At 36.7% G+C, this 25363-nt stretch overlaps 1 protein-coding gene across 1 annotated transcript; it reads right to left on the bottom strand.

The window, feature by feature from the left end:
- Window positions 1-856: 856 nt before the first annotated feature.
- On the bottom strand, window positions 857-9610 carry LOC145769277 (beta-1,4-galactosyltransferase 4-like). The gene is made up of 9 exons (XM_082580863.1): window positions 9421-9610; window positions 8836-9063; window positions 8093-8212; window positions 7397-7513; window positions 6138-6348; window positions 5470-5620; window positions 5085-5205; window positions 4712-4814; window positions 857-2881 (listed from the first exon to the last, which is right to left on the bottom strand). The coding sequence occupies exons 1-9, from the start codon at window positions 9544-9546 to the stop codon at window positions 2808-2810; spliced, it is 1251 nt and encodes a 416-aa protein (XP_082436989.1). The 5' UTR covers window positions 9547-9610; the 3' UTR covers window positions 857-2807.
- Between the last annotated feature and the right edge of the window lie 15753 nt (window positions 9611-25363).

The raw sequence follows: 25363 nt of genomic DNA, 5'->3' as shown, positions 1-25363 counted from the left end.
GCGTCATGTTTTTGATCTTGTCATCTTGCCAAGAAAGTAATCTGCAGTTTCCGATTGAGCACGTGACCAATATAAAGTACGTGCTCTGGCTTAAAAGATAACTTTAGATGTTACACATTTACCAGCGTGGCTTCTAAGTTTATCTATTATTTTTGGAACTGAGTGGATGTTTGATATAGATGATAAACATTTGGCTATACTGTACAATGAGTGTACATCAGATAAAGTGCACAGATTTTTACTTTTGATTACATGCAAAGACCATGGCAGATGAAAACAACACCTAGTGCAAATCTATGTTGGATTTTTATCAACTACAATTGAGTAACGCAGGAAATATGGCAATGTATTGATTAATTGTTTAGTTCACATCGCTAAAATTTTGCCAATCTCAAATTCATTTTTTCTCGCGTCACATATCAAATCATATGTCATTGATAAAATGTAGGTTATGCTTCTGTCTTGCTCGTGTTTTTCCATGCGAATTAAGTTTATTTTTAGATCTCTTAGTATTTTTTCGTTGAATTTCCGCATTTAATTATGTTCTAATGAGACCCCAACAAGTAAAATTAGCGGTTTTGAAACAGTTAATAATTAATTTATATGCTGGTAGAGGCTTTGAACCACTGACGCAGGTCCAGTTACTAAGATTGAAAGATTGAAGTTTCCGATTGTTAAAGTCTATGAATTATTCCATCCACAAGGTACCGCAGAATAAAGAACAGTACTCAAGCACACACCCCGAGGGTTGCACCAGCGTCATGATCTTGAAGTTTCCTCGTTCTTAAAATCAAACAACTGAGCAATCTCGGCGGACCTTCTTGCATGAAAATGCCCAGTTTTCGTGCATACAATATGGATGTAACATGGGAGCATAGTCTTTATCCTGTTTATCAAGCTTTAATGCCAAGTTTCGAACAAATGTAACACATAGCCTAATAACGTGTTTGAGTTATGAATGTTTGAGAACACATTTCTGAGTCATTAATGCAACTTTTTTGTTGAGATGAGATATTTTTTAAAACCCAATGAACAACCTCAACAACATTAACTACAAAACGAGCTCCAGAGAGATAAGTTCAGTTCTAAAACGTAAACCTTCTCAACGATGTCAAAATTAATTTATGAACCTATGACAAAATGATGCAACTAAGACGATGACAGCAATGACGCAATAATATGATGTTACTCTCTGAACTAATGGTAATAAGCAATGTACAGGAAAAACTTTTTCGAAGTAATAAAAAATTCGACTTTGTACTTGTATTTGGCATAAAAAAAATTACTTAAAATTTATCATTTTAGCCAGAAATAAAATCGTATCAGGCGATCTCAAGAAAGCATAGACTTTTATTAAAACACAAAATAATTATTATGCAAGTATTGATAACATGAGTCTGATAGTAATAATAATAGTAGTAGTAATAAGCCTCAATCGTTGAAGGCTAATAGCCAATAAATCACAAACTTATTATTGTTGATAAATATTGTGTAAACATAAACGTGAACTGTAGAATAAAAGCAGAAATATACGATACACCAAAGTCTTGGCAATGAAGCGGTAAAATAGCTAAAAGCAAGTTAAAATGCATATGTTGGTCAAAATTACATCATGACAATACTATTTGAAAGTATTGTAGGCTATCTTTAACTTAAAAAAAGCATTACCTTAATACAGCAATAAGTTTAAACAAGTATTTTTTCGCCTTATTTATAGTTTTGCAAATTTTAGGCGACGTTTTAAAAGCGTTTTAATGCCAATTTTACTGTAAATTCGAACAGCTTCTGGCAACACTGCTACCAAAGATGGGGTAAAGATTGGATTAGTAGAAAAATGAAACAACTTGGGTCAAAAACAATGTCAAGAAAACGCGCTTTTAATGCAAATCTATAAAAAATTCAAAAACTTGAAATCTTAACGGTTTTAAAAGCTTATAAAGAATATAGGCTAATGGACCTAACATATCTGCAGTTTAATCATCAACATCAATTACATATCATCATAAAGAACTGTAATATCAGCAACATAATACGCAACCACGTGACACCAAGCCAAAGATATCAAAACAACAATGTGCGCAAACTTGTTTTTTGTTAAACAGAATTTTTACTGTAGCTTCAGTTATGATACATTTAAAACTGAATAATAATTGCATTAAGTTTGTATCATATTCCCCGATAGCTCAGTTGGATTGGGCTTGACGTCTGGAACGAAGAAGCTTCAAGATCAAGCGGCGCTAGTTCGACTCTCGGGGTGTGCGCTTGAGTAACGCACGTTAAAGAGTGCTCTCCATTCAGCGAAATCTAATGGATGGAATAATTCCCGGCAACAACACTTCAACAATCGGACACTTGACTCTTTCAATCTCGGTGACCGAGCCTTCCTCAGTGATTCAAAGCCTCTACTCTACAAGTATGCGGAACTGCCAGGATTAAGCTCTTAAAGAAGCTTTCCCAGTTCGAGGATAAAGGTTCAATCAATCAATACTCAACTAACCTCATGAAACTAATACATTTACCTGGATGAAATATCACAGGTAGTAATTCAACATTTGAATATTGCTTGTCACACGTTGAACTGTAAGATACATGATATTACAATTGAGTTTTGTTTCTCTGATAATGACTGGCAACATCTTATACTGTAGAGTCTAGACCACAACAGTGCACCCATTTTGAAATTGATTCCATCACAAGAACGTTTAGCATTAAGACAAGAACGTTTTCTGCTTGTTGATGCTGAACATTTATTTGTGCAACATGAAATGCTTTTCTTTTGCAGTACTATCTTTTCACACTGACATGTTTTAGGGCATGGCATCGAGTGTTAAGTTATTAAACACAGCATTTTTTCGTATTTCTTTCATTTCTTTACTTGAACCTGAAATATAAGAACAAATAGAATGTTGGTATTCTGATTTTGTTATTATATCTATTAAAAGTAGACTCCTAGATTATTTGCCAGTTTTGTTGGTAAAATTATGAATACAATGGTCATATTATCTCACTAATAATACGTTGTTTCAATGTATCCTACCACACGTTCTATTGTTTGTACCTTATGTTTTTGTGGAATAGCGGCAAAATGCTTCAAAGGCTGTAATACCGTTTTGTTGTTATAAAAGGTTTTGTTTTAATAAGTCTGTATTTGTGTTGTTCAAAGCAGACATATTTAAAATGTCTGAAACAGAAGAAACTTTCACTTTAAGGAAATTTCTTTGTCTTGATTTCATTTAACTTTGCCAAGATGCAAAAGTGAGCCAGGGCGTATTAACGTATAAATCCGCATAAATTGAGATAAAATTCATAGTAGGCTACATTATGAAGAAAAGCAAGACATCAAGGCAACAAGGGGACTAACAAATTAACAACTTGGACCACTCTAGGAAAACAAACGTACACGAGGAAAGCCAAAACTGAGATGGAGAGACGAGATTGACAAAGAATGTGGAACAACAAACCGTTAGGCTACATAACAACACGATCAACTGGATTGGCAAGAAAAGGGGAAAGCCTTCTCCCGGCAGTGGGCTACCACAGGCTGAAAATGATGTTAAATCACTAAAAAGATTTATTTTAGTGCCACTATTCAAACTACATTACAACGTTTTCTTTTCCAGGTTGTTTGTAGTTTTTCTTTTCTAGTTTTGTATTGTGTGTGTTGTTAATTTGTTGGGCAGAACTGGCTACAAATGTAACGCTTACTACCCAAACAGCAACTACTGTATAGGCTTCATGAACGTTTTTTGTCCTTCAAAGTCTTTCCACCATTTTTTCTTCCTTGAAATCTTCATCACCAACCAGTCATGCCTCTACTGGCAAATGGCCTCCACATATGTTTCCACATCATTCTGTCTTTACCGGTTTTCATCCAGTTAATGTCAATCTTTTCTTCAATGTCATCCCACCATCTTCGTTTGGTCTCTCTCTATTTCATTTGGTACATCTTAGTGTATATTCTGTGGTTATTTTGGCTCATTTGTAGTCTCTCATTTTTGCTAGATATCCCGACAGTTACCCCTTTAGATTTGTTGCTGTTTCAAAGACATTATTAATTTGTGTTGTGTTTCTGATAACGTCTTTCCATTTATGGTTAATATTATTATTTCCATGTTTTCTTGCGCTGTTGCCAGTTTTCTTGTTTGCTGTTTTGTGAGTGACCACGCTTGGCAATAATACTTCCTGTCGTATTTGTATGTATACTGTATACGTACGAGTACTATTATAATGTATATATACGTACGAGTACATATATACGAGTACAAACTCGTATATATGTATATACAGTAAGGGTTAATCAACCTGCTATACCAGGGTTACTCAACTAATCTTAACAAAAGTCTAGTTTGACAAGATGAATACTTTTAGCGGTCCGGTAAATAAGTTATTTCACACCCAACCACGAAAGTTAAACTATCAGTATCTGTCCCAAAGCAAAGCCCCCCAGCAACTGGGATAATCACAGTAAAAATTGCTTCCTCCCAGTAGAAATTTGTTTGAAGAAGCCCTGAAACGTGGCAATGAAGTTATTCTTCTAAAAGCTCAAGGTCCATCATCAGCACCCAGAAGGTCCGGATTCGGACCGCGGCCCGACAGTTGAGTAGCCTTGCTGTATATTAAGCCTTATTAAAAAAGTATTGTAGTTACTTTTTTGTTTACTTTTTTGTCTCAGACGATCAGGAAAATAAATTCATATCATAATGGTAGTTACCTCTTCTCTTTGACTCCTTCAATGTTTTGATCATGGATACAGCAGGAGCCAACACATCAACAGTAATGTTGTAGTAAAGACGTTTTTTTTGTCTGTCGACCACCTACATATCAGTTAACATCAGATCAAACAATGGTTTCAGATATGTGTTTACACTTAGATTCAGTGGCACAGCTACGCAAAAATTTTAAGGGAGCTAAATATTTTGATTTTACTTGATTAACGGTACTTTGTTAGGGGCAACGTCTATTCTAGATATAACGCTCAACAAACGCTCAACTCACAAAGATTTATTAACAAATTTTGAATCTCAAATGACGTTTTCAAGAACTAGAAAAAATCGCAACTCAGAAATCTCAGAAATTATTTTCACCTTATAATTGATTGAGTTCAACCCTTCGTGTTTTGACTGATTCAATCCCTCGTGCAACTGATCGTACCTTGCCTCGTTTACTTCATTTCCCTTGTCTCGGTCATGCTTGAACATATAAAACCTGAACGTGAAATCCAAAAGTTAAGAAATCTCAAGCAGTTTTGATCAAAATATAAATATTTCGTAAACTGTACAAGAAATCATGTTTAAAATTGCAAGTAGATGATAAAAGAAAGACATTTTTAAAAAAAGCATACACTTTTGATCAACTGTACAGTAATTAAAAGTTAAAACACATTTAAAAACTGAAACAGAATGCAAAGATTTAGTTACATTCAATGCAGCTCACAAACTGACAGCACTATTTCGAGCAAGTAAACTTTACCGTGACACTTCGATTGGGTATCTCGAAAAGTTTAATCCAGATGTGTAGACTCTGAAAAAAAGGTCGTCGTCTTCTCCGCCCCAGCCCCAAAATTGATTTGAAAAACCATTGATTTTTTGAAAGTGCTTTGTTGGAAATTGGGTCACACCACCTTCGCAAAACCACATTCAATCAACTTAGTACTTGAAGTATCATGTCAAATATACTGGAAATGTCATTATGGAGCTTTTTGCTTTTAAATGCAATGTTTTATCGCTTAAAGACCCTCAACTGTATTATTGTATCGCTCTCAATATCATTTACATGAGCCCATTTGGAGATTGCGGAGCTTTGTTTGAAAATACTGGAAAATACGTAACCGTAATCTTCTTATCTTTGCATCCGGCACAAATCACTGAAGTATGTCAGTCTAATAAAAAAATAAAGAATCCTAAATGAAGATACCGAACTCATGTTCAGCAAACTTTTCGAAAACTAAACTGTAGTATTGAAGATGACAATAGCAATTTAGTTTTCAAAATGATTGCTGAAGATGAGTTTAGCATCCACATTTATTTATTTTTTTTTCTATTAGATTGACCAAACGTTCCAACCATTTTGCTTCTGCATCAGACTCATCATCACAAAATCTAAGTATAAGAAAGCAAATTAAGGTTGACAGCCCTTACCTGTGTATTGCTCATATGACAAAGAGTAATTGTGAGTTGATATAGCAACAGCTAAGTGTGTGGGTAAATCTCGACAACCATACGATATTAGGTCATTTTCCAGCAATAAATCAACGTCTTGAAACACAACGCAATCATAATCATCATCTCTGGTCATTTCTATAAATCCGATGTTGATTAATTTGCCACGATTGAATGTACTGTTACCATGCTGAAATACAAGACAAAAGCTAGCAAAACAAAGTGAAAAACATTTATCTTAATAAGTGAATTATTTTTAACCCTTATGGACCCACAGAATACTTTATGCATGAAAATTATCTTGCAAAAAAAATTTGATGCAACAAAATAAAGACCAGTATTCCGCGAAACATGGGTTGAAAATCATTGTCTTACAGCATTTGCAAGCCATCTTTTTTGTGTTGTTCTAAAATTGAGAATTGTTTGCAATATAAAAAAGCAAAAAACCATTTGTTGAAAATTGAATGAAGCTGTCACCAGGCATTTAGTTAAATAACATGATACGTTGAACTGGTACAAATTAAGCTAAACTAGCACACGGTGTATAAAGTGACAATCTGCTTTTATTCCGACGTTTGGTTAATCAGAAATGACTGACTTCTTTATGGAGGTAGACCAGGTTGTGACTACCTGTCTAGCATGGCAAAACAATAACCATGTGTGTCTACATTACATTAGTTTGTCGATAGTGATGAAGTTCAATTATTGTAAAGATACTGAGACCACGCTGAATCAGATCATCTGCTCCGTTTTCAACGGCAATCTAACACATTTGATTTCACTAGGCTAAAAATTTGTACTGGTGTATACTCAAATAACAAAATATAAAATATAATGTTTTATACACTGTTCAACGTCTATGAGTGAAGAGTGGAAGTTTTTACACAAGAACATTATTGAAACTTTTAGAGAATAATCATCATTGTATATTGACTTTTAAGGTTCCCGTAGCCATTGGAAATAACGACTGTTTTATCTTACCCTTTAAATAAGAAGGGTCAAATATTTTTTGATTATACATTGTACAGATTAAGTATCAACACAATTGCTTTGAAAGTAATTTAAAGCCTCTTGTAGAAACAAACTTGCAAGGAACCTTACAACCATTAAAGCCAAACTAAGAAGTGACCTTTTTACTGCACCGGAAAAGTGGAATTGTTCATTCTTCAATACAATAATTTGGCAGACACTAAACATTTTAATCTAGAACCATACTTTCGTCTAATCTCGTTTATTACCTGGTTGATGACATAGATTCTGTAGTCAATTTGCTGTCTCTGCAGTAGTGGATGCATATGATCAAGGAAGTGAAGCAAATGCACTTTGCGGTTGCGGTATGGAATTATAATAGCAACCTGAACAGAACCAGTTTTAAAGCACGATTTGTTACTGTTAACCCGAATTAAGGTTATGGAAGCTAACTGCAAATTACATCCTCACAAATATTAACTAATAAATCTGATTTGCACTTGAAGAATGATATATCTTACACTTGTGACGCTTCTTTATATATAAGTTACATATAATCCGATTATCTAATCAATGCAACTTATTGTTCTGATGAGAAACCAATCAAGATCAGACACAACAGTTGAATGTATAAGATACCAAAGTTGCAACTTGGATCATTTTTATTCAATCACATATTGTGTATGGTGCTGATCAACTTGATAAACGTCTCTATTGAGTAATTTTTTTCCATTTCAAAAACAAAAAGTTTCCTCAAAAAAAGAATTTGTGGTAAGACTGAAATGGTTTCAGATGGTCCTTCCACTATCACTGGGAGCAAGAGATAACATTAAAGTGAAGATCGAAATGTAAATTAAAGGTTTTGAAATATTGAATAAAATGAAAGATTTCGTTGCCTAATTTGTGCTCAATATAACTTGAGTTTACATACAAAACCGATTTTAGTAAATATTTTGCGAACGTACTTTCCATTTCGCTATGCAATTCGGGGGCTTATAGTGACCTCCATCTAAAACCAGAGGATTGTCTCGTTCAGTATCCTGAATGTTGGGAGTATGATCCGGTAGGTAATAATCCTTACGTCCCTGAAGAATGAAATTAAAATTTTGATAAGTTTTTTATTCAACTTAACTAATCAACGGAAAATTTTTTATGAGTTGTTGAAAAGTTTTCTTGTCACATATATTTGTGGCAATACACATGCTATATAAAGTTTGTACAAATGAAATAATAATTTTTGCCATAGCACAAGAACTATGTTCCGAAAGCTAGTGCAAATCGCTACTATCACAGCGAACTCGCAGCATCAGACTAAAACAGGTCGTTTCTATCTACAGTACATTCATGATGTAAACAACGATTATGCTGCTAAAAGCGAAACTCTATCTAGTATTGCATAAAATAATAAAGATTATTGTTAGAGGTGCAGTTACGTATTTCATTTGTATTTTGCGAAATGCAATTCTTCAAGTAAACAAATCAAATTCAATTTACTTAAATTTCAATTGCATTGTTTATGTGTAAGGCTATGTAATTTTTGAAAACAGTCGATATTGAATGCAAACATTGTAGCATGATAAATGAAATAATATGATTGACTTAAAAAGAAAAAGCTTGTGTAGGGCCTACTCTACTGTATTGCATCATACAGTATAATAAGGCAGAAATACAGTCCCTTAAATTAGGTAACATGTTATACACTTCATACCAGCAATATAGGTGAGATTTTTGGACAAGAATGTAATATTGACATCGCATATTTTATGGCCTCATCTATTGTGCATTTCGGTTGAGCTTTAAAATATTGAGACGTCCCAAGATAAATGTTTCCGTCATTTGACAGACAAATTTCGCCATCGACACAATATTGTCCTTTTGTCATCAAGATAAATCCAAGGCTTTCATTCTCATGGTCTGTAGTTGGTCGTCTTCGTTGCTTTTTAATGAATAAACTAGTTAGTGAAGAAATTCATAATAATGGCGTCATCGATTATGTAGTCCTATTCATGACGTCATCGATTATGCAAGCCTATTAATAATGTCATCGATTACGTAAGCCAATTAATGACGTAATCGATTATGTAGGTCTATTAATGACGTAATCAATTACTTAGGCCTATTAATGACGAAATATAACTTGAAATTCTAGAATAGAATAAAAACAGTTTCATTTCGAAGCGTTTGCTAAACATGAGCTTATTTTCTACATTTTTGCTTTATTATTTGATTTTCATTATTATTATATTATTTTTGATCCAGCTGAAACTTTTATTTAATACGTTTAATATCTTACTTGAGAAACTGCGAAAACAATTGTCATGCTAAAACAAACAAGAATCGTGAACTTATTCCGGTAGATTGTTTTCATGAGCCATGAACAAATTCCCGAGGAAACGGTGGACCGCTCTGTAGGCTTCATCCTCTTTTGCAGTAGCCAGAGTGACTTTACTAAAAGAGACTTAAATCTACTTCCTAAGTTTTGTTTTAACCGTATATGCCATAAGTTCTCCTATGGAATAATTTAATCGTTAAAGGCATATTCAATGAAATTTTCAAACTGGAATTAAGCATTAAAATGCGTAAACTGAACACTCAAGAATACCTTTTTAAAAAAATTACCGAAAAAAAAATGTTTTCAAGGGCGCTGGCAAGGCCCAAAGTCCAATGTTTCATTTATTTTTTATTTTTTTCAAAATGACCAAAAAGTGGAAACACTGCTAGAGTATACGTCATAAATGCCAAGAGCTCCAGCAACATCAAATCAAAAGTATTTTCGCGCGCTGGGTTGCAAAGTTCGGACGTGTTGCGTTCAAAGGAGTTTTGCAGGATAATTTTACACGTTTTTTAAGTTTCTAGGATATTTCGTTGAGTAATAGTAGCATTGTTACGAGAAAGGTGAGGTACGGTAGTATAATTCTAGTAGCATTGCTAAAAATTAAATGTCCATAAAATCAATATTGCATCATTGTTTGACTATTGTAGAAACAATATTGCATCATAGCAAATACTATGCCTGACTTTTGTGTTGTGCTTGGCTGTGACACGACAGCATTGCATAAAGTTAGTATGTTTGGGTTTCCCAAAGACAGTAGCCTACACAAAAAAAGGAAATGGAATAAATTTGTCAACACCACAACTTGTCATTGGAGTGGACCAAAACCACACCACAGAATTTGTAGTCTGCATTTTCAAGAAGCAGACTTCAAAAATGTTCTTCAATTCCAAATAGGATATGCCAAAAGACTTGACACCCGGTGCATGTCCATCAATCTTTCCTTCTCCACCAGAAACTAGTGCAACAGCTGAAAGATCACATTTGACTTCTTCCTGGCGACCAGCTTATAGAACACGCCAAGTTAATGAAGTAATGTTGATTTTATGGTTTATTGTATTTATTTAGAATTACAGTATTAGGTTTTGATAACCTGTACGGTACCCCAGGGCCTAATTTACAACAAGGCCATTAACCTAGTGCAGGGGTTCCCAACATGTGGGTCGCGAACCCAACTGGGGTCACCTGACAATTTGCCTGGGGTCACCTGAGGCCTTCTGAAAAGTTTAGAATTTCATTAAGAAACTTTGCCACAATAATTCCAAGATACAATGAAAAGCGTTGTAAGTGTCGTGAATTTTGTATAAGCTAGTGCTTTAAACAGCCGCCTATTTTCAAAAGTTTGCAGTGAATTGGATACATCCAGTAATGTTCTGTTATTTTACACTAGTGTGAGATGGTTGTCCAGAGGCAAAGTTTGGAAACGTGTTTTTGATCTTCGTGATGAATTAAAAGCATTTTTTAATCAAAAATCTAAACCACAGTTTGAAGCACTTTTTGGCGACAAAAATCAACTTCACAAAATTGCTTAAATTGCTTGGTGTCAAACTCGTATGTTTACTTTGTCATTCTGTACTTGTTTGCGCCAGCAGCAAAAAATAAAATTGAATTCACTTTAGGCCTATAACATCGTTAAAAACAGAGTGAAATGGTTCACCAGGCATTTGATAATTAAAGTAACTTGCGTTCTTCTAGGCTACTAGGTTACCAGAAGAACGCAACCTAGTATGGTAGCCCCTAGTCACCAGAAGAACGCAAGTTACTTTAATTATAGCATCATTATTGTATGTGTGGTTTATATAGTTGTCAATTTTTAGGTGCTTTAGGTTACTATAAATTTTTTGTGTCATATTGGAGAATTTGTGCCTCTTGGTTTCCAATACGAAGAGGAAGATAGTAGGGTGGTTGAAGTGAAAGTGACGATGAAGAAGAAAGTATGCTAGAACCTGAACCCTATCGTTTTGAGCCTGAGTACACAGAGGCAGAGATCAATCAGCTTTACCTTGCTGATGTGACTGACGTTTCTCAGCAGGAGGATCGAGTGGGGAACACTGATTGGTAAGCAAATTTAGATATTTGACAACATATACTGCATTTGTTTAGCTTTACTTAACATAAAATAATTAAATCACCGACTGTAGCGGGATAAGTGCTCACTGCTCAGCTTTGAATTGTATTTCCCTATGGGTTTGTAAGGCCTTGAACCTACAACACGTTGAAAACAACTTTACAAATGCAACTGAAATTAAAAGAAAATGACATCTTAACGCTCTTAAGTTTACCTTGCCTAATACTAGTTATATTGCAAAGTTGAATTTTCTCGTCCCGGTAGCCTATGCAATGAAATATTACTAGGGCAATTATTTTTTGGCCTAAAAATTGAAACTATTGACATTAAAATTTGTTTTGACAAATTTTCAGGTATGAAGAACTCAAGTAGTTAAATTACGCATCATTGTACAAAATGCTGTACAACACAGCTGCCGCAAAACGACCTATCAAAAATTTTACACATTTTGAGGTGTGTTGAGCACCACACTATATTAACCTAATTATTTTACCTAATGGCTTATGATTCACAATAAGTAGACAATGGGCCATTTACACCAGTATAAAGTAAGCTAAAAAGGCAAATGTAATCCCATACTTGATTCAACTTCAAGTGTTGGGTATGAACAGATAGGTACTCATTGTACTAAGCCTTTGGCACTAAGAAAGTAGGGTGGCCAGTTCTTTTCTCTCAGCCGCCTTTCCTGCAGCAATTATGCCCACCCAATTTATTACACCCTAGCTAGAGGTGAGCGATATTCTCAACAACCAGCTGAGAACATTGTAGAGGGTCTGCTTCTTCGTCGTATGAGCTGTTCTTCTGGACTATATGTTTGGGCATGATGTCATCAGCCACTCGACAGTCTCGTCATCCAGGGCCTTCAGTCCAGGCGCTCCATGTGGTGGTTGATGGATTGGGCAGTCATGGACGACATGATCTACTGTCTGGTCTGTGGCGCCACACTCGCATCCCGGTGAGGGAGCCAGGCCCCATTTGCACATATCTGAACGAAAGCGACCGACGCCGGTTCGTAGGCGGTTAAGCCGGACCCACGCAAGTCTTGCGAGGGACATTCCCGGAGGGTGGGGATCGACGTCGGGTAGGAAATCACGGAGTCGGGAGGTGTTGTTTTGCCACTCCATGTTCCATGTGTAGTTCGTCCAGTGTGCCGCACTTATTCCAAGATCTTCAACGTTGTTCAGAAGCTGTCGTGCGGCGGGCACAAATGGGCGTCTTGATTTCAGTCGCTGCTGTCCTCCAGGTAGGCGCTGGAATGTACTGTGGAGGAGGTGGTCGGGGTCCTTTGCGCGACGAGCAAGGGAAATCTTGGCTCCTTTACGGCGAAGCTCAGCAGGTTGGATGCCTGCAAGGATGGGAAGGCATTCCGTTGGAGTGGGACGCAGGCATCCAGTCACAGTGCGTAGTGCGTCATTGATGGCGGTGTCAATGTGGCGGGTGTGAGAGCTGCGGCACCACACTGGTGCGCAGTACTCAGCGGTAGAATGGACAAGGGCCAAAGTAGCTGTGCGAAGAGTTTTCGCATCAGCTCCCCAGCCGGAACCCGCCAGCCGCCTCAAAAGTGCAACGCGCGCAGATTGTTTTTTGCGCAGTGACTCCAGGTGTCGTCGGTACGTGAGTGATCTGTATCAGTTTGTGATTTAAGAATTGACATCGACAAGAATTGAAATGGCTAGTGTGGAAGTTACACCGTTGTGGTTAGCGAATCGCAACTGCTCGCTGTACTAGTGAGTGCTCAACCTTGTGCTGATAGCCGAAGAAGAACGCTCCTTTCTTCACAATGAAGTTGTCATCTTAGGCGCAACAAGACCATTTTGATTAGATTAGTGAGGATTCGTAGTCCCATTGCTTTCATTTTGAGCCTACTTATTCTGCCATGACATTGTTTATGCTTGATGAGTTTATTACAACGAAAGGTGGAAATTAAATCACAAACTGATAGAACCAGCTTACTAAAAACAACCAAGTTACACGGGTTTTTTAAACGTTTAGCAATGCAAAAACGATGCAAAATTATACATTTTTGTTATCTGGGTAGTTTTGGCCTGGCAAAAGCTTTTCAACCAAACGAAAGCGCCCTTAGGTTGCACATTACTTGTCGAATAATTTTTGTACGACTACACAAATCACTTGGTTTACATTTTACATCTTATTATCAATTCTGATAGCCTATTTGGAGAGTTTGCGCAAACACTTTATTAATTTTTCAGAAACCCCAATGAAGATGTAATTTTTCTTCCCTTATACCCCAGTCCTCAATTATGGTGGCCTTTCATTACTAAAACCTACTATTTAGTATTATGACACAATAATGCGGTTGAGATTGGATTCTTGAATCTTTAATAAATTATGCCAATTGAAAGCTTGTTTTAATAGTTTTATGCAAATCAGGTAAAACTTAGTATATATTTGATATAATTCCTTGCAAATACCAAAATTGCTTCTTTTTGTAACACCAAAGTATCGGCCAAAATATCGGTATTAGTATCGGTATCGGCCAAAATATTGGTATCGGTACATCTCTAGTTAAATTAAGATGGCCTTAGTAATATGTAAGTCGGCACCGAGTGAAAAATGCACTAAACAATGAAAAGCAATTCAATGTCCTGTTAAATCTACATAAAATCGCTCATTTTGTTGGTCCAAGAAATGTAGCCAATGTGATCAGACGAGCGTGAATTTACACAATAGCCTATGTAGAGTTGGTTGATTGTGTAAAATCATGTGTATGCCATTTCTTTGAATGCAGTATTTGAACTAGACAAAACATTATTTAATTCTCCAAGTATAAAAATTACCGCTTGTAATCATAGATACTCTGGTTAATGAGAGAATACGTACAGTTAAATCGCCCGCAGTAAGAAATATTGCTCGATCAGCTTTTATGACGTAGGCTGTACAGTCGCACGCTTCGCTGCTCACGCAAATTCCCGTTTTGACAGCTCAGACAAAACCACGCGAGCAATGGGGGTCAGACCGCAATGGGGCAAAATTTTATTGAAAATCGTTTTATGGTAGCATGTTAAACACAAAGAACATGGAAAGTCGCCAAGTCAGGTTTTTCCTTTAGTATCCCTTTAATATACATCAGAAGTGACGAACCTGCGGCACGCGCGGCAGCATGCGGCCCGTCGAAAAATTTTGTGCGGCCGCAAAACAATTTGATAATCGCTCATGCATTAAAGACAAAAGACATCTCAAAGCTGTTTTATGCCTTCACTGGTACACCTTTCCTTTGCTATTTTCTTGCCCTAAACACTAACTTCCAGGTTTTAAAGTTAGAAAATAGGAATGATTTGATTTGTTTTTATTTTTTACTGTTGTATGTTTCGATTTTGCGTAAGATAATTTTAACTGTGTGGGTTTTATTACTTTCATTTGCCGTTTGTTACTTTTCATGAATAATATCTTGAGTCGCTTCTAAAAGATTTCATAGTAGGTTACGATTAAAAAGTTATGTGGCCCGCTAACTCATGTGTAATTAGCAAAGTGGTCCGCGACCGCAAAAAGGTTCGTCACCCCTGATTTACATGCATGCACAAAGACTTTTTCCCGAATCTCGTTTTATTAATATTCTATTGCAAGCTCTCTTGTGGTCTTTCGATGTCTTATAAAATTTGACATTGTTGTTTAATAGCCAACATTCTAAACCAAAACACAACCGGATTAATTATAGGGCCTATACAGTATACTTAAGCAAGCAAAGAACATAGTGAAGATGAACGTCAAACTTAAAGCAAGTAACAAACTAGACATGCACTGTACATTGGAATATCAACAATCATTGACTGGGAATATAAAACAAAAAAAGTGGTTACATCAATGATTCAAAACATTTTGAACGCTGCGAATCGGTCAATTCTTAGAAGTTTTACCTTGGCCAGGTGAAGAAGGTTGATTGTTAATATTTCCGACTGCTTTAAGCTCTTGCTGCCGTTGCAGAGTTCCTCGCTTCACACACATAAGAAAAAGGACCCTCAGCGTTATGTTGGAGATTTCGTCGTATTCCGACATGACTTTAATCCGGAACAGCGATAGAATTATTGTATCGAACGTAGTTTTAAGTTTGCGATTGTTATTATTTGCAATCTCCAGCAGTTGATCTTTCTGCATTTACATTGTAGACGCCTAGTTGGTTACAAAATAGATCTCGAAGCCATCCCTTATTAATAGGCTACATGGGATCTATTGTCCTAATTGAGAAGTAGCGCTCGAACTCATCAACAGCCAAATAAAAGTGATCGTGCACAAACCGGAAGAGTGAATAATCAGGCTCGCGAAAACCTCATGAAACATGTTCAACTTGCCTCTATTCAAGCTCCGTCTCACAAATCCAGCTTGGCTTATAATGCAGCTACTTTATCTGCCAACCTAAAAATAGGGATATATTGAGTTTATTGAATAAAATTAATATCCCATACAGGAAAGTCAGTTTTGCGACATATTTTGGGACTAAAATGTGTTGCCAGTGATAATTTTTCTCTCTAAGAGAAATCTTTGCAATGGCCTTCTCTCAAGCTCCCTAGTTGACGATTGTTTGTTAGAGTATTGTAATTTCATTTTTATGTACCAAAGAAGGTGTCTGTGCTATGCGCCCATTCCATTAGCCTACGTAGCTGCTCAAAACTTAGGCTTTAATGAGGTTAATAATTTTAACGAAATTAGTCGATACCCTCAGTCGTCCAGTAGTCAGTCGTTCAACCATAGCAGCAACACTGTCTGAGCACATGCCGACATAAAATGACCATTTTAATTGCCCTGGTATTCAACTATCTTGTAACTTAAACAGTGCGGCTCAAAAATATATAAAATCATGTAGTAGATAAAATTGAAATGTAATAAATAGTAAAATTAAATGTCAGACTGATCCACCAGGGTACGGGTCGGCGGAACGGGAATTAGGAACCATTGAATTGAATCACATTTCTAGATCTGCAGGGTGTCACAACAGCGTTTTGAACTAGTATCAGATCATATTTAGAAGCAGGTTTGAATGTTAAAGAAAAATCTTGGAAGTCCACTACATTTAAATGCAATAGTCTCTTGTAACGCGGATAATGGCATACTCGATTTTTGTATTCATTTTTCGGATTCAAAAGATCTGTGCAGTTTTTCCTTATTTGTTACACCTCGTGTGATTTGTTTCTTACAAAGTTGTGCAGCTTTTAACTTGGTAATAATTGCGCCTGATTTTGAAGCCACCCTATTCAAAACAATGTTTGCTCACACTTTCAAACTGTAATTTCTAACTTTCACATTTTTGTTTTTCGGCAGCCGATTGTACTAAGAATTGACAGCGGTAGACACCATAATTTTGCCAAAGAGATTGTGCGTTCTGGTTTTCAAATGTAGTTAAATTATTATTATTAACTAGGATGTAGTGCGTTGCTAAAACCATTTATATATTTTTGTACCGTAGGCCTATGTTTTATTCTGTTTCGGTGTGTCGCTTAGTTTTCTTTGTTCATGATACAACAAAGTATATGGCGTCTCCGTCTTGTTTAATCATCAACAATAAAAGCATACAGCTCTAGGCCTACCCAACAGCCGGCCGCCTGCAGCAATTAATTGCAACCAAACATTTCGTCTTCTCGCCTCTAACAACACACAAAGCTTTATGAACTTGCTAAACAACCCAGATCATCATAAACATACAGGACCAACCAAAATAGACCATGAGATCAGGGATATCTAAAGAAGTGGATATGAAGGCTTTTAATACGTCTGACAATAGAAGGGCTTCTGTTTATCGTAAATAATCTCTGTTTACGGTAAAATGACAATAGGCACCGATAGTACTTTTATAAGTCTTGTTATGATAACCTGCATTGCGCTATTAGCATCAGTCAATGATACTAATTGCATGCTCATGGTTACTTGTTAATACAACATCTAGCTTACTGCAAAGGCTTTGTTAAGAAAAACAGCTTACTGGTAACTTTTCAACTGTCTTTTTAAAGAAGTATTCTTTGAATATGCTCTATGTAACATTTACTAACTGTTTTCTGTGGCTGACTGTACCAGCTACACTATAAAACTTTCTGCAATTTTGAGAAGAACCGCTTGTTTAACGCGCTACAAAATACCGCCCTGGTATATAGACGTAAGAATAAGGCAATCGCTGTGAGCCTTCGCATTCCCTTCTCTGGATATCCCTGCATGAGATGTATGTTTCAATTGTTATGTTACAATTGATTGCTTTCATTCAAAAACAATTCAGTCTTTACTAGCTATAATGACTTCGTAGGCTACATTTTGCTGCGTTCTCACTTGTGTGCATGTAACTAGTAAAAAAATGTAAGATCCTGCTGTTCACTTAGCAACGAAGCATCGGGAAATGAAATGATGAGGTTCGCTCTACAACTGACAAGGTCTTTTAGCGACAAGGCTCATTTTTAATCAGACTTAGGATTTCATCATATTATTACCCGACATCCGCACTACGTCATTCAACATAGAACAAAATCGGTACTGATTTTGGTATGATTCGGCCTAGAGTCGAACACAGTACTAGAGCCAAAGAAAATAATTGCTCTGCCCCCGATCCGATAGCTATAACCAATAGCATAATCAATTGCACCTTATTTTAAGTAACTAAAACTGCATTCTTAAAAGTGGTTAAATTAGTTGTTGGTCTGTCTTTTTGGCAACACACACACGTTCGATTTAACCATTTAAACAATTTCTAAATATTTTATCATATACAGTTTATAGCCTCTTATCCGTTTTGCACTTTCAAAACTTTCGAGAAGAGGCAAATGTTTTTACGTATGACTTCGTTATAAGCTTTCCTTCACAAATGCAGCTATACTCAGGTTTTGTAAAGTTATCCTAACAGATTAACTAGTTTGACTGCTGTCTGTTGTCGCGTTTACATTGCGTTAAAGCCCTCAGGCGCTTGCTAAAACGAAAACTTAGTTTTTTGTTTCAAACTCTGCTGATTAAAATAAATCGTTTGCCATCAGTTTTTCCAAAAGTGGACATTTTTCAAAATCTCTTTTTTTTCAAAGTTTTATGATCTGAAAGATAAACCATTTCAATTCTTCAGAAACAAAATCTTTTTGCTTGTTTAAAAATTAATATTGAAGTTGCCAACTCGTTTTTTTCATCAATGTCGACAATTCCATGTTTTTCATTTATCTAACTAGGTCGTGACTCGTGTGAGCAAAGTAGCCACACAATATGGTCGGAGAGACCAAGTCGATTACAGTTTCTTTTTTATCTCATACAATGCATGCCATTAAGCATGTTTTTCAACTTAGTCTAACTTCTCTGTCAGCAAACCAAAGCCATAACCATGCGCTGCCTATCTGCTTTCCATTTTAAAAGACGTTTTTACAATAAACAAAACATTTTGCCCGGTACAACGTTACATAAAAAAAAACAGTTTGATTGTATATTCTTCTGCAAAGTGTAGAATTTCACCTTTCTGCAATACAGTATGTAGGCTGGTTGATGTATATTTGCATACTTGAGTAATCATGCAAATAACAACTACATATTTTGTAGCTAACATGATGAGAAACATAACCAACAACTTATTGTGCAATAATAACGAAAGTAGAGAAAAATACGGGTTTCGACTTCTCGATTTTAAACTAAACTACTAGTCTTCATAGCTTATGCAGACTGGTGATCAGTTAAATCATCTGCTCCGTTTTGAACAGCAATCTAACCATTTGATTTCACTGGGCTAAAAACTTCTAGGCCTACTGGTCTATACCCTGGTTGGGCTTACGCGAGATTGTAGCGTTAATACAAAGCGTCCAACCACCTATCAGCTAGCTTATCACACTGCTGTACAGAATAATTTACCAACAGCAGCTATTCAAACTGAAAATTTATACCTCATTTATCTTATACGTTTTATACGCGTAAGTTTGCTTAGACTGTACGCCTACGTTTTAAATGGAGAAACCAGCCTGGCTTAAACCAAGATTGTGATTAATAGATATTGGTCAATAAACAGTTGCTGAAAGCATTCTAATATTTTCTTTGCTTTTGTAGTATAACTACATCAAACCTCGCACAAATTTACGTTGATTTTTGGTACCATTATGTTTAGGTTTTACTCATATTAGAGATTACGTGTCTCTCATATTTATGGAAACATAGCCTACTAGGCTACTGTGAAAACATTTTTTATGGAAAACTTTAGTGAGAAAGCTATTCCTGTCCACAACTGTTGTTGAACTTGAAGATAGTGTCTTCTGCAAAGTCAAAAATTGAAAAATGTTAAAGAAAAATTGGCAAAGATTTAAAAAAACAATGAATAAGACAACAAATAATATAACATTTACCAGGCATGGCACCAACATCCTGAATTGTAGGTGACTGTTACTTTTCAACCATTCTAGGAGTGGGTGAGAGAACCGATTGATAATTTTCCAGGTGGTGCCAAGATTGGACTGTAAAGAACCACTGATGCAGCAAGGCAAAAAGGCAACCACTGATTAAAACCAAACCGTTGTCAAAGTTAATGAAAATGTTCTTGTTTTGAAAACCTAATCCAGGCAAATTGTTCTGAAACTGTTGCACAAAAAAAGATTAAACAAAATTCACTTTTTGATTAGTAGGCTAAAACTGAAACTAGCAGTAGCGCACACTTGTATGGCAGGAGGTTTTGAAGCCCCTATCCTCAAACAATTTGGATAAATTTTACATACATTGGTTTGGTTGCTATTGGTTTATCCTTCAAACCGAATATTTTGTATTTAGCTAAATAGTTGAAGTTAGGTTTCACTTTAGAAAATTGAAGTTAAGCTTCAAATGTTTGTTTCGATTTCCATAATTTTTGATGTTAAAGTTTTACAATCTTGTAGGCTACAACATTGTTCGTTCTAGTTTTTTATTTTGAAAATTTATACAGCGCTACACTTGCCATACTAGTTACAAGATCATGACTGCCACGTAGCGGCGTCTTCTTGGAAAGTTTCTCCTAGATTTCTATCAATTTTATTGTTATTTTAGCGTTCTGTTGAAAAGGATATTCTTGAACGTTAATAGAGTCTTTGATATATTTGATGATAATAATAATAATGACATTAATTTTGCACCAACTATGTCAAACTTTATGACAATTAGGATCATAAACACAACGCATAAGACAGTAGGAAGTAGCAGTGAGACAAATTAATAGTCATCGAGTCAACTGCTCCAAATTATTTTGGCATGCTGTGAACTGTCTTACCAAGGTAAAATCATGTGCTTTGAGGCAGTGGCGAACTGACGTGTCATTTTTTCGTCTTCAAAGCTTCTTATGCCGCATTTCAATTGGAAAATACGAAAATTTAATTTTGCGGAAATTTTCTCTAATAGTTTCAGCGATAGTGGATAATCTTATGTTTTAGTTGGATAGTAGGCTATAATTAGTATATCAAGCTATGCACAATGCACATGTATTGTAAGCAGAAGCTGTATGCCTAAGTTAGCCATTGTACTTCCTGCTATCATATTCTGCTGCTTAAAAGAACAGTAAGCTAAATGCCAACATTCTGTTTGTTTGGATTTCACAATAGTTTTCAAATATTGCTTTAGTTCAACTGGTAAGAGGAGAGCCATTGCTAAAAACTGATGCTGACTTTTTAACAACATGCAATTTCTCTAAATCAACATTGGTAAATGGTCACATTTGTGCTTCAAACTTTGGAAGTAAAGTGGTTCCTGGGATAGATGATGTAAAGAATTGTGATGAAAGAGTTGTCCGACGTGCCGTGAGATGACAAGCTAGCTTTAACTGTAGTTTATAATTACTAAAACTCATTTTGTGTTAGAATTATGGCATTTATAGAAATAAGTTTACAAATATCTCCGTTTCAACTATTTCTGCTCTCCTGCATGATAGCCGAGAGGTGAGAGCCCTGGTCCAAAGCTCCAAACCAATCGAACAGAAAGGTTCCAAACGCTCTCTGATCAATGTTGAGCAATCTGGATAATCCACAAAAGCAGAGGAACAATGAATTTTAAAGTTGTTGTTCTGGTGCTCACCCATAATTATCAAATGCGCTTTATAAACTTATAAATCTGGGCAGGCGCAAATAGGCCTAGGCTAAACCTTTAGCCTAACGTTTCTTCAACATGGACACGTTTAGACACTGTAAGTTTTTGTTCTTTTCAGGATATATTCAGCTGTAAATTTCATTTTGCAAACAGAACATTTCAGAATTTTTTTAAAACCTATATCCGTTAGGTCCCCTAACAGCCAACTTTTAATTATTTGTAAAAAAAATTACAATTTCAAATGCAACTGATTCAAATTTCATTGCCTCCAACGAAAGAGGCATACCTGGTATATCTAAGCACCAAACATCTCGAATACATCTGTTGAGTATTCACAAATTCTAAAAACTATCTCTGGCTTTTATTACTTTGAACTAAAATACACATGTTTCATTACATTGTCTTCCTTTGCTATAAAAACACGTGGTCTCTGGTAAAGAGTGAAATATGAATTAAGTGACAGAAATATTGACTCGAAAATTAACCAGACTTCAGAAACAAGCTGCTGTTCGATTATTAGTTGCAATGTTCGAAAGGTCCGCACACACTTGTCATGCAAACGCAACCTGCTACTCTGCCATACTCTATAGTCTAGTGTTTCTGAACCTGTGCGCTAATGGGGAAATTGAAAAGATATTTAAAAAGTCTCTATTTTTTTAGAATTAGGAATAAAAAGCTTGTGTTTTCTGGATCTGAGGCATTGAAACGAGTAGTTCAGTTAATTAAACTGTGTGATATTTTGTTGGTCGGAGTCAAATTTTTTCAACCTAAGTTTGTGCTTGTGTTTTTGTGGCACGATATTTTATGCAGCTATTTTGTGCTAGCAGCTAAATCCGTTTTCGGGATTTTGCTTTACTTCGTTACGTACCACAAACCTAAGTTGTTTCTGATAGAACACAAGGGTCGACTTGCCTTCGCTGAGCGCCCCAACATCGAAAGCTCCCACTCTCGCATTATCTCAGTAATCAGCTCTGCCTACTGGCAGACCGGGTATAAGAGTCAAAGTACCTGCGCGAGGACGCGTGAAGGAGACGTGGGCGCTGCCCGGCGGTCAATTACTGCCGGTTCCAGCGTCCACACACGACGGGTCGCCCGGTTCGTCGCAGGGCTTCTTTCTGGGCTATGCAGAAAGAGCCTGTCTCCCTGGCCCGCTCCGCCATTCTAAATTTGCGGACGGGCCATATAGTTTTTCGATCCACACTCTCCCTCCACAGGTACCTCGACTCCCCAGCCTGGCCCTCGCGACCTAAGCTGGTGGACTTAACCCTCCGGGTGCATCGTCACCCCATAAATCACGCCGCTCCCCGCCGCCGCGGGGCGTGGCAGGCCGGTTTCTGAAAGTCTTCGACCTGGCTATGTTTGTTTGTGCTCTCTCGCCGTGTCAATTATTTGTACCCGTGCGCTGTTGATGCAAATAAAACAGTTTAACACAATCAATCAATTGTTTCGAATTATCTTACGCTGCCTTCGCCTTGTAACGCTGTTTTTGCCCGCTCGGATCAACCTCGCTCTGCTTTCAACGCATTGATCAACACGATGCAGCCTCAAAATTTCCACCCCAATTTTCTACTTTTTCCTGGTAATGTAGCCTATCAGTGCCTCCGGTTACGATCGCTAGCCTCCCCGACCCAGCTGGGCAAATCTGCCTCAACTTCTGGCCAGTGCACACACATCCGTGCTCGCTGAATCAAAGCTTACTCTTCTCCAGTGAGTATGTATTACATTTCCACCTATATTTTTTGTTTCTATTGATTAATCGAGTCTCTGCTCCACATTTTTATTGAATTTCGTCTGCCACGAGAGCCAAATTATCCTTAAATAGTTGACTCTCTTCCTCGTGGTAGACCCCAGTTTTATCCGCTCTGCCTACTGGCAGACCGGGTATAAGAGTCAAGTATCTGCGCCGAGGTCGCATGAATGAGACGTGGGCGCCGCCCGGCGGTCAATTACTGCCGGTTCCAGCGTCCACACGCGACGGGTCGCCCGGCCCGTCGCAGGCCATATTTCTGGGCAATGCAGAAAGAGCGTGTCTCCCTGGCCTGCTCCGCCATTCTAAATTTACGGACGGGTCATGTAACGTTTTCGATCCACACTCTCCCTCCACAGGTACCTCGACTCCCCAGCCTGGCCCCGTGACCTAAGCTGATAGACTTACCCCTCCGGGTGCATCGTCACCCCTAAATCACGCCGCTCCCCGCCGCCGCGGGGTGTGGCAGGCCGGTTTCTGAAAGTCTTCGACCTGGCTATGTTTGTTTGTGCTCTCTCGCCGTGTCAATCCTTTGTACCCGTGCGCTGTTGATGTCAATAAAACAGTTGAACAAAATACTTGAGTATGCAATATTGTACTTTGCAGATAATGCAATTATAAGGCCTACGTAATAAAATCTTGCAAGCAATTTAAGAGAAATACTGGTATGCCCAAAACATATTGCGCTTGCTAAGTGAGGAAAAAAAGGAACATTGCTTCTAGGCTAATGTAAAACCTATGAATCGAATTGTAGGCTCTTCTTTGTCCACATATGTCTGCGGTGCTTGACATAATTGTCAATAAAAGATTAAATTCGCCTGTGCCAGTTTCTTTTTAGGATATACTTGTCTTGCTAAACAATAGTTTTTACACTTTAGTCCAGACTGTATCCGAAAACTTATCCGACCAAACTAGCACTCAAATCGATGATACACTGTGCTCGTAGCAGTAGTTTCTGTATGCAATAACAAAAATGAACTAAAAACACAAATAAATAAAACGAGTTTTCGTTTAGGTTATTAGTGTAGTTCAGCCTATCGCATAAAACATGTTAGTCTTTTCCGCGTGCAATCTACGCATTTGTCGAGTTTTTTGTTCTAGTTTCTGCATGGATTGCAATGAAAACGTTAAGTGAGGCTATATCTAGTCTACTGTAATGAAAAACTGTAATCCCAACAATACTTCGACTTGTGGCGGTCTAACAAAAGCAAAAACGATACTTGCTAACATGTTCATACATCAACACAATTGTTCAGCTGTAGGCCAACGATAATTGAATTGTGACACAACAAATAACGACGCAGTGGCAGAGTCTGTGGGGTCGAAACAAGCATTGTTAGTTTTACAAGAATAGTTTTCTGCATGAGGAAAACTGACAAGTACTGGAGATTCTTTGTTAGCTGCCAGCAGCTTAAAATTATGAACTAAACAGGAAATTTAGACACAAAATTTAATTTGAAAATTCGTTTGTTGCTTCATAACATTTGACAATTCATAACCATGTTTAAATTATTAGACAGATTAAAGTTTTTCTTCAAAAGTTCTTAATTGTTGCAATACATCTAGCAACACATTTTCAAACAAACTAACAACCAAATACACCTTATAATGTACAACAACGAAGCTGCTTCAGATTGCTTCCATTACGACAGTATATTGTTCAAAAGTAAAAGGTTCGATTCAATTTAAAAATCGAATTTAGTTGACATTCTTAAAAATGTTACTACAGTTTATGATTCAAGAAAACTACTCTTTATCAAAATTGTATTATTAAAAACAATCATTTTTGCACACTGTGGTTGTTACAGACAAGCAAGTAAAGTAAATGCTTACTTGTCTGAATGTGGATGGGTTTAAGTACAAGATGCGGTACAAATAAAAATTTATGTCGCTGCCATTTATGCTTTCTTGTATCAATAAAGCCTTGGTTAAAAGTCTCATTGTTTTCAAGCTTGATGATGTAAGAAATGGCGCGTCTGACATTGTTCAGTTGTATTTTTTAATAAACGTTGTTTCAATTTTCATTTTGTTGAATCATCCTCGCGTTCATTATTTCGATAAAAAGTTGTATGCTATCACAAACAAACACT

The sequence above is a fragment of the Aplidium turbinatum genome, chromosome 4, assembly GCF_918807975.1.
Source record: "Aplidium turbinatum chromosome 4, kaAplTurb1.1, whole genome shotgun sequence".
Lineage (NCBI taxonomy): Eukaryota > Metazoa > Chordata > Ascidiacea > Aplousobranchia > Polyclinidae > Aplidium > Aplidium turbinatum.
This window is presented reverse-complemented; position numbering and strand designations above follow the sequence as displayed.

Excerpts from the sequence above, each read along its gene's own strand:
- LOC145769277 (XM_082580863.1), bottom strand. The coding sequence starts at position 9,546 with ATGAAGCCTACAGAGCGGTCCACCGTTTCCTCGGGAATTTGTTCATGG. Across the intron at positions 7,514-8,092 it reads ATTGCATAGCGAAATGGAAA|GTTGCTATTATAATTCCATA; the intron begins GTACGTTCGCAA and ends GGTTCTGTTCAG. Across the intron at positions 5,621-6,137 it reads GTCATATGAGCAATACACAG|GTGGTGTGACCCAATTTCCA; the intron begins GTAAGGGCTGTC and ends GGTTTTGCGAAG.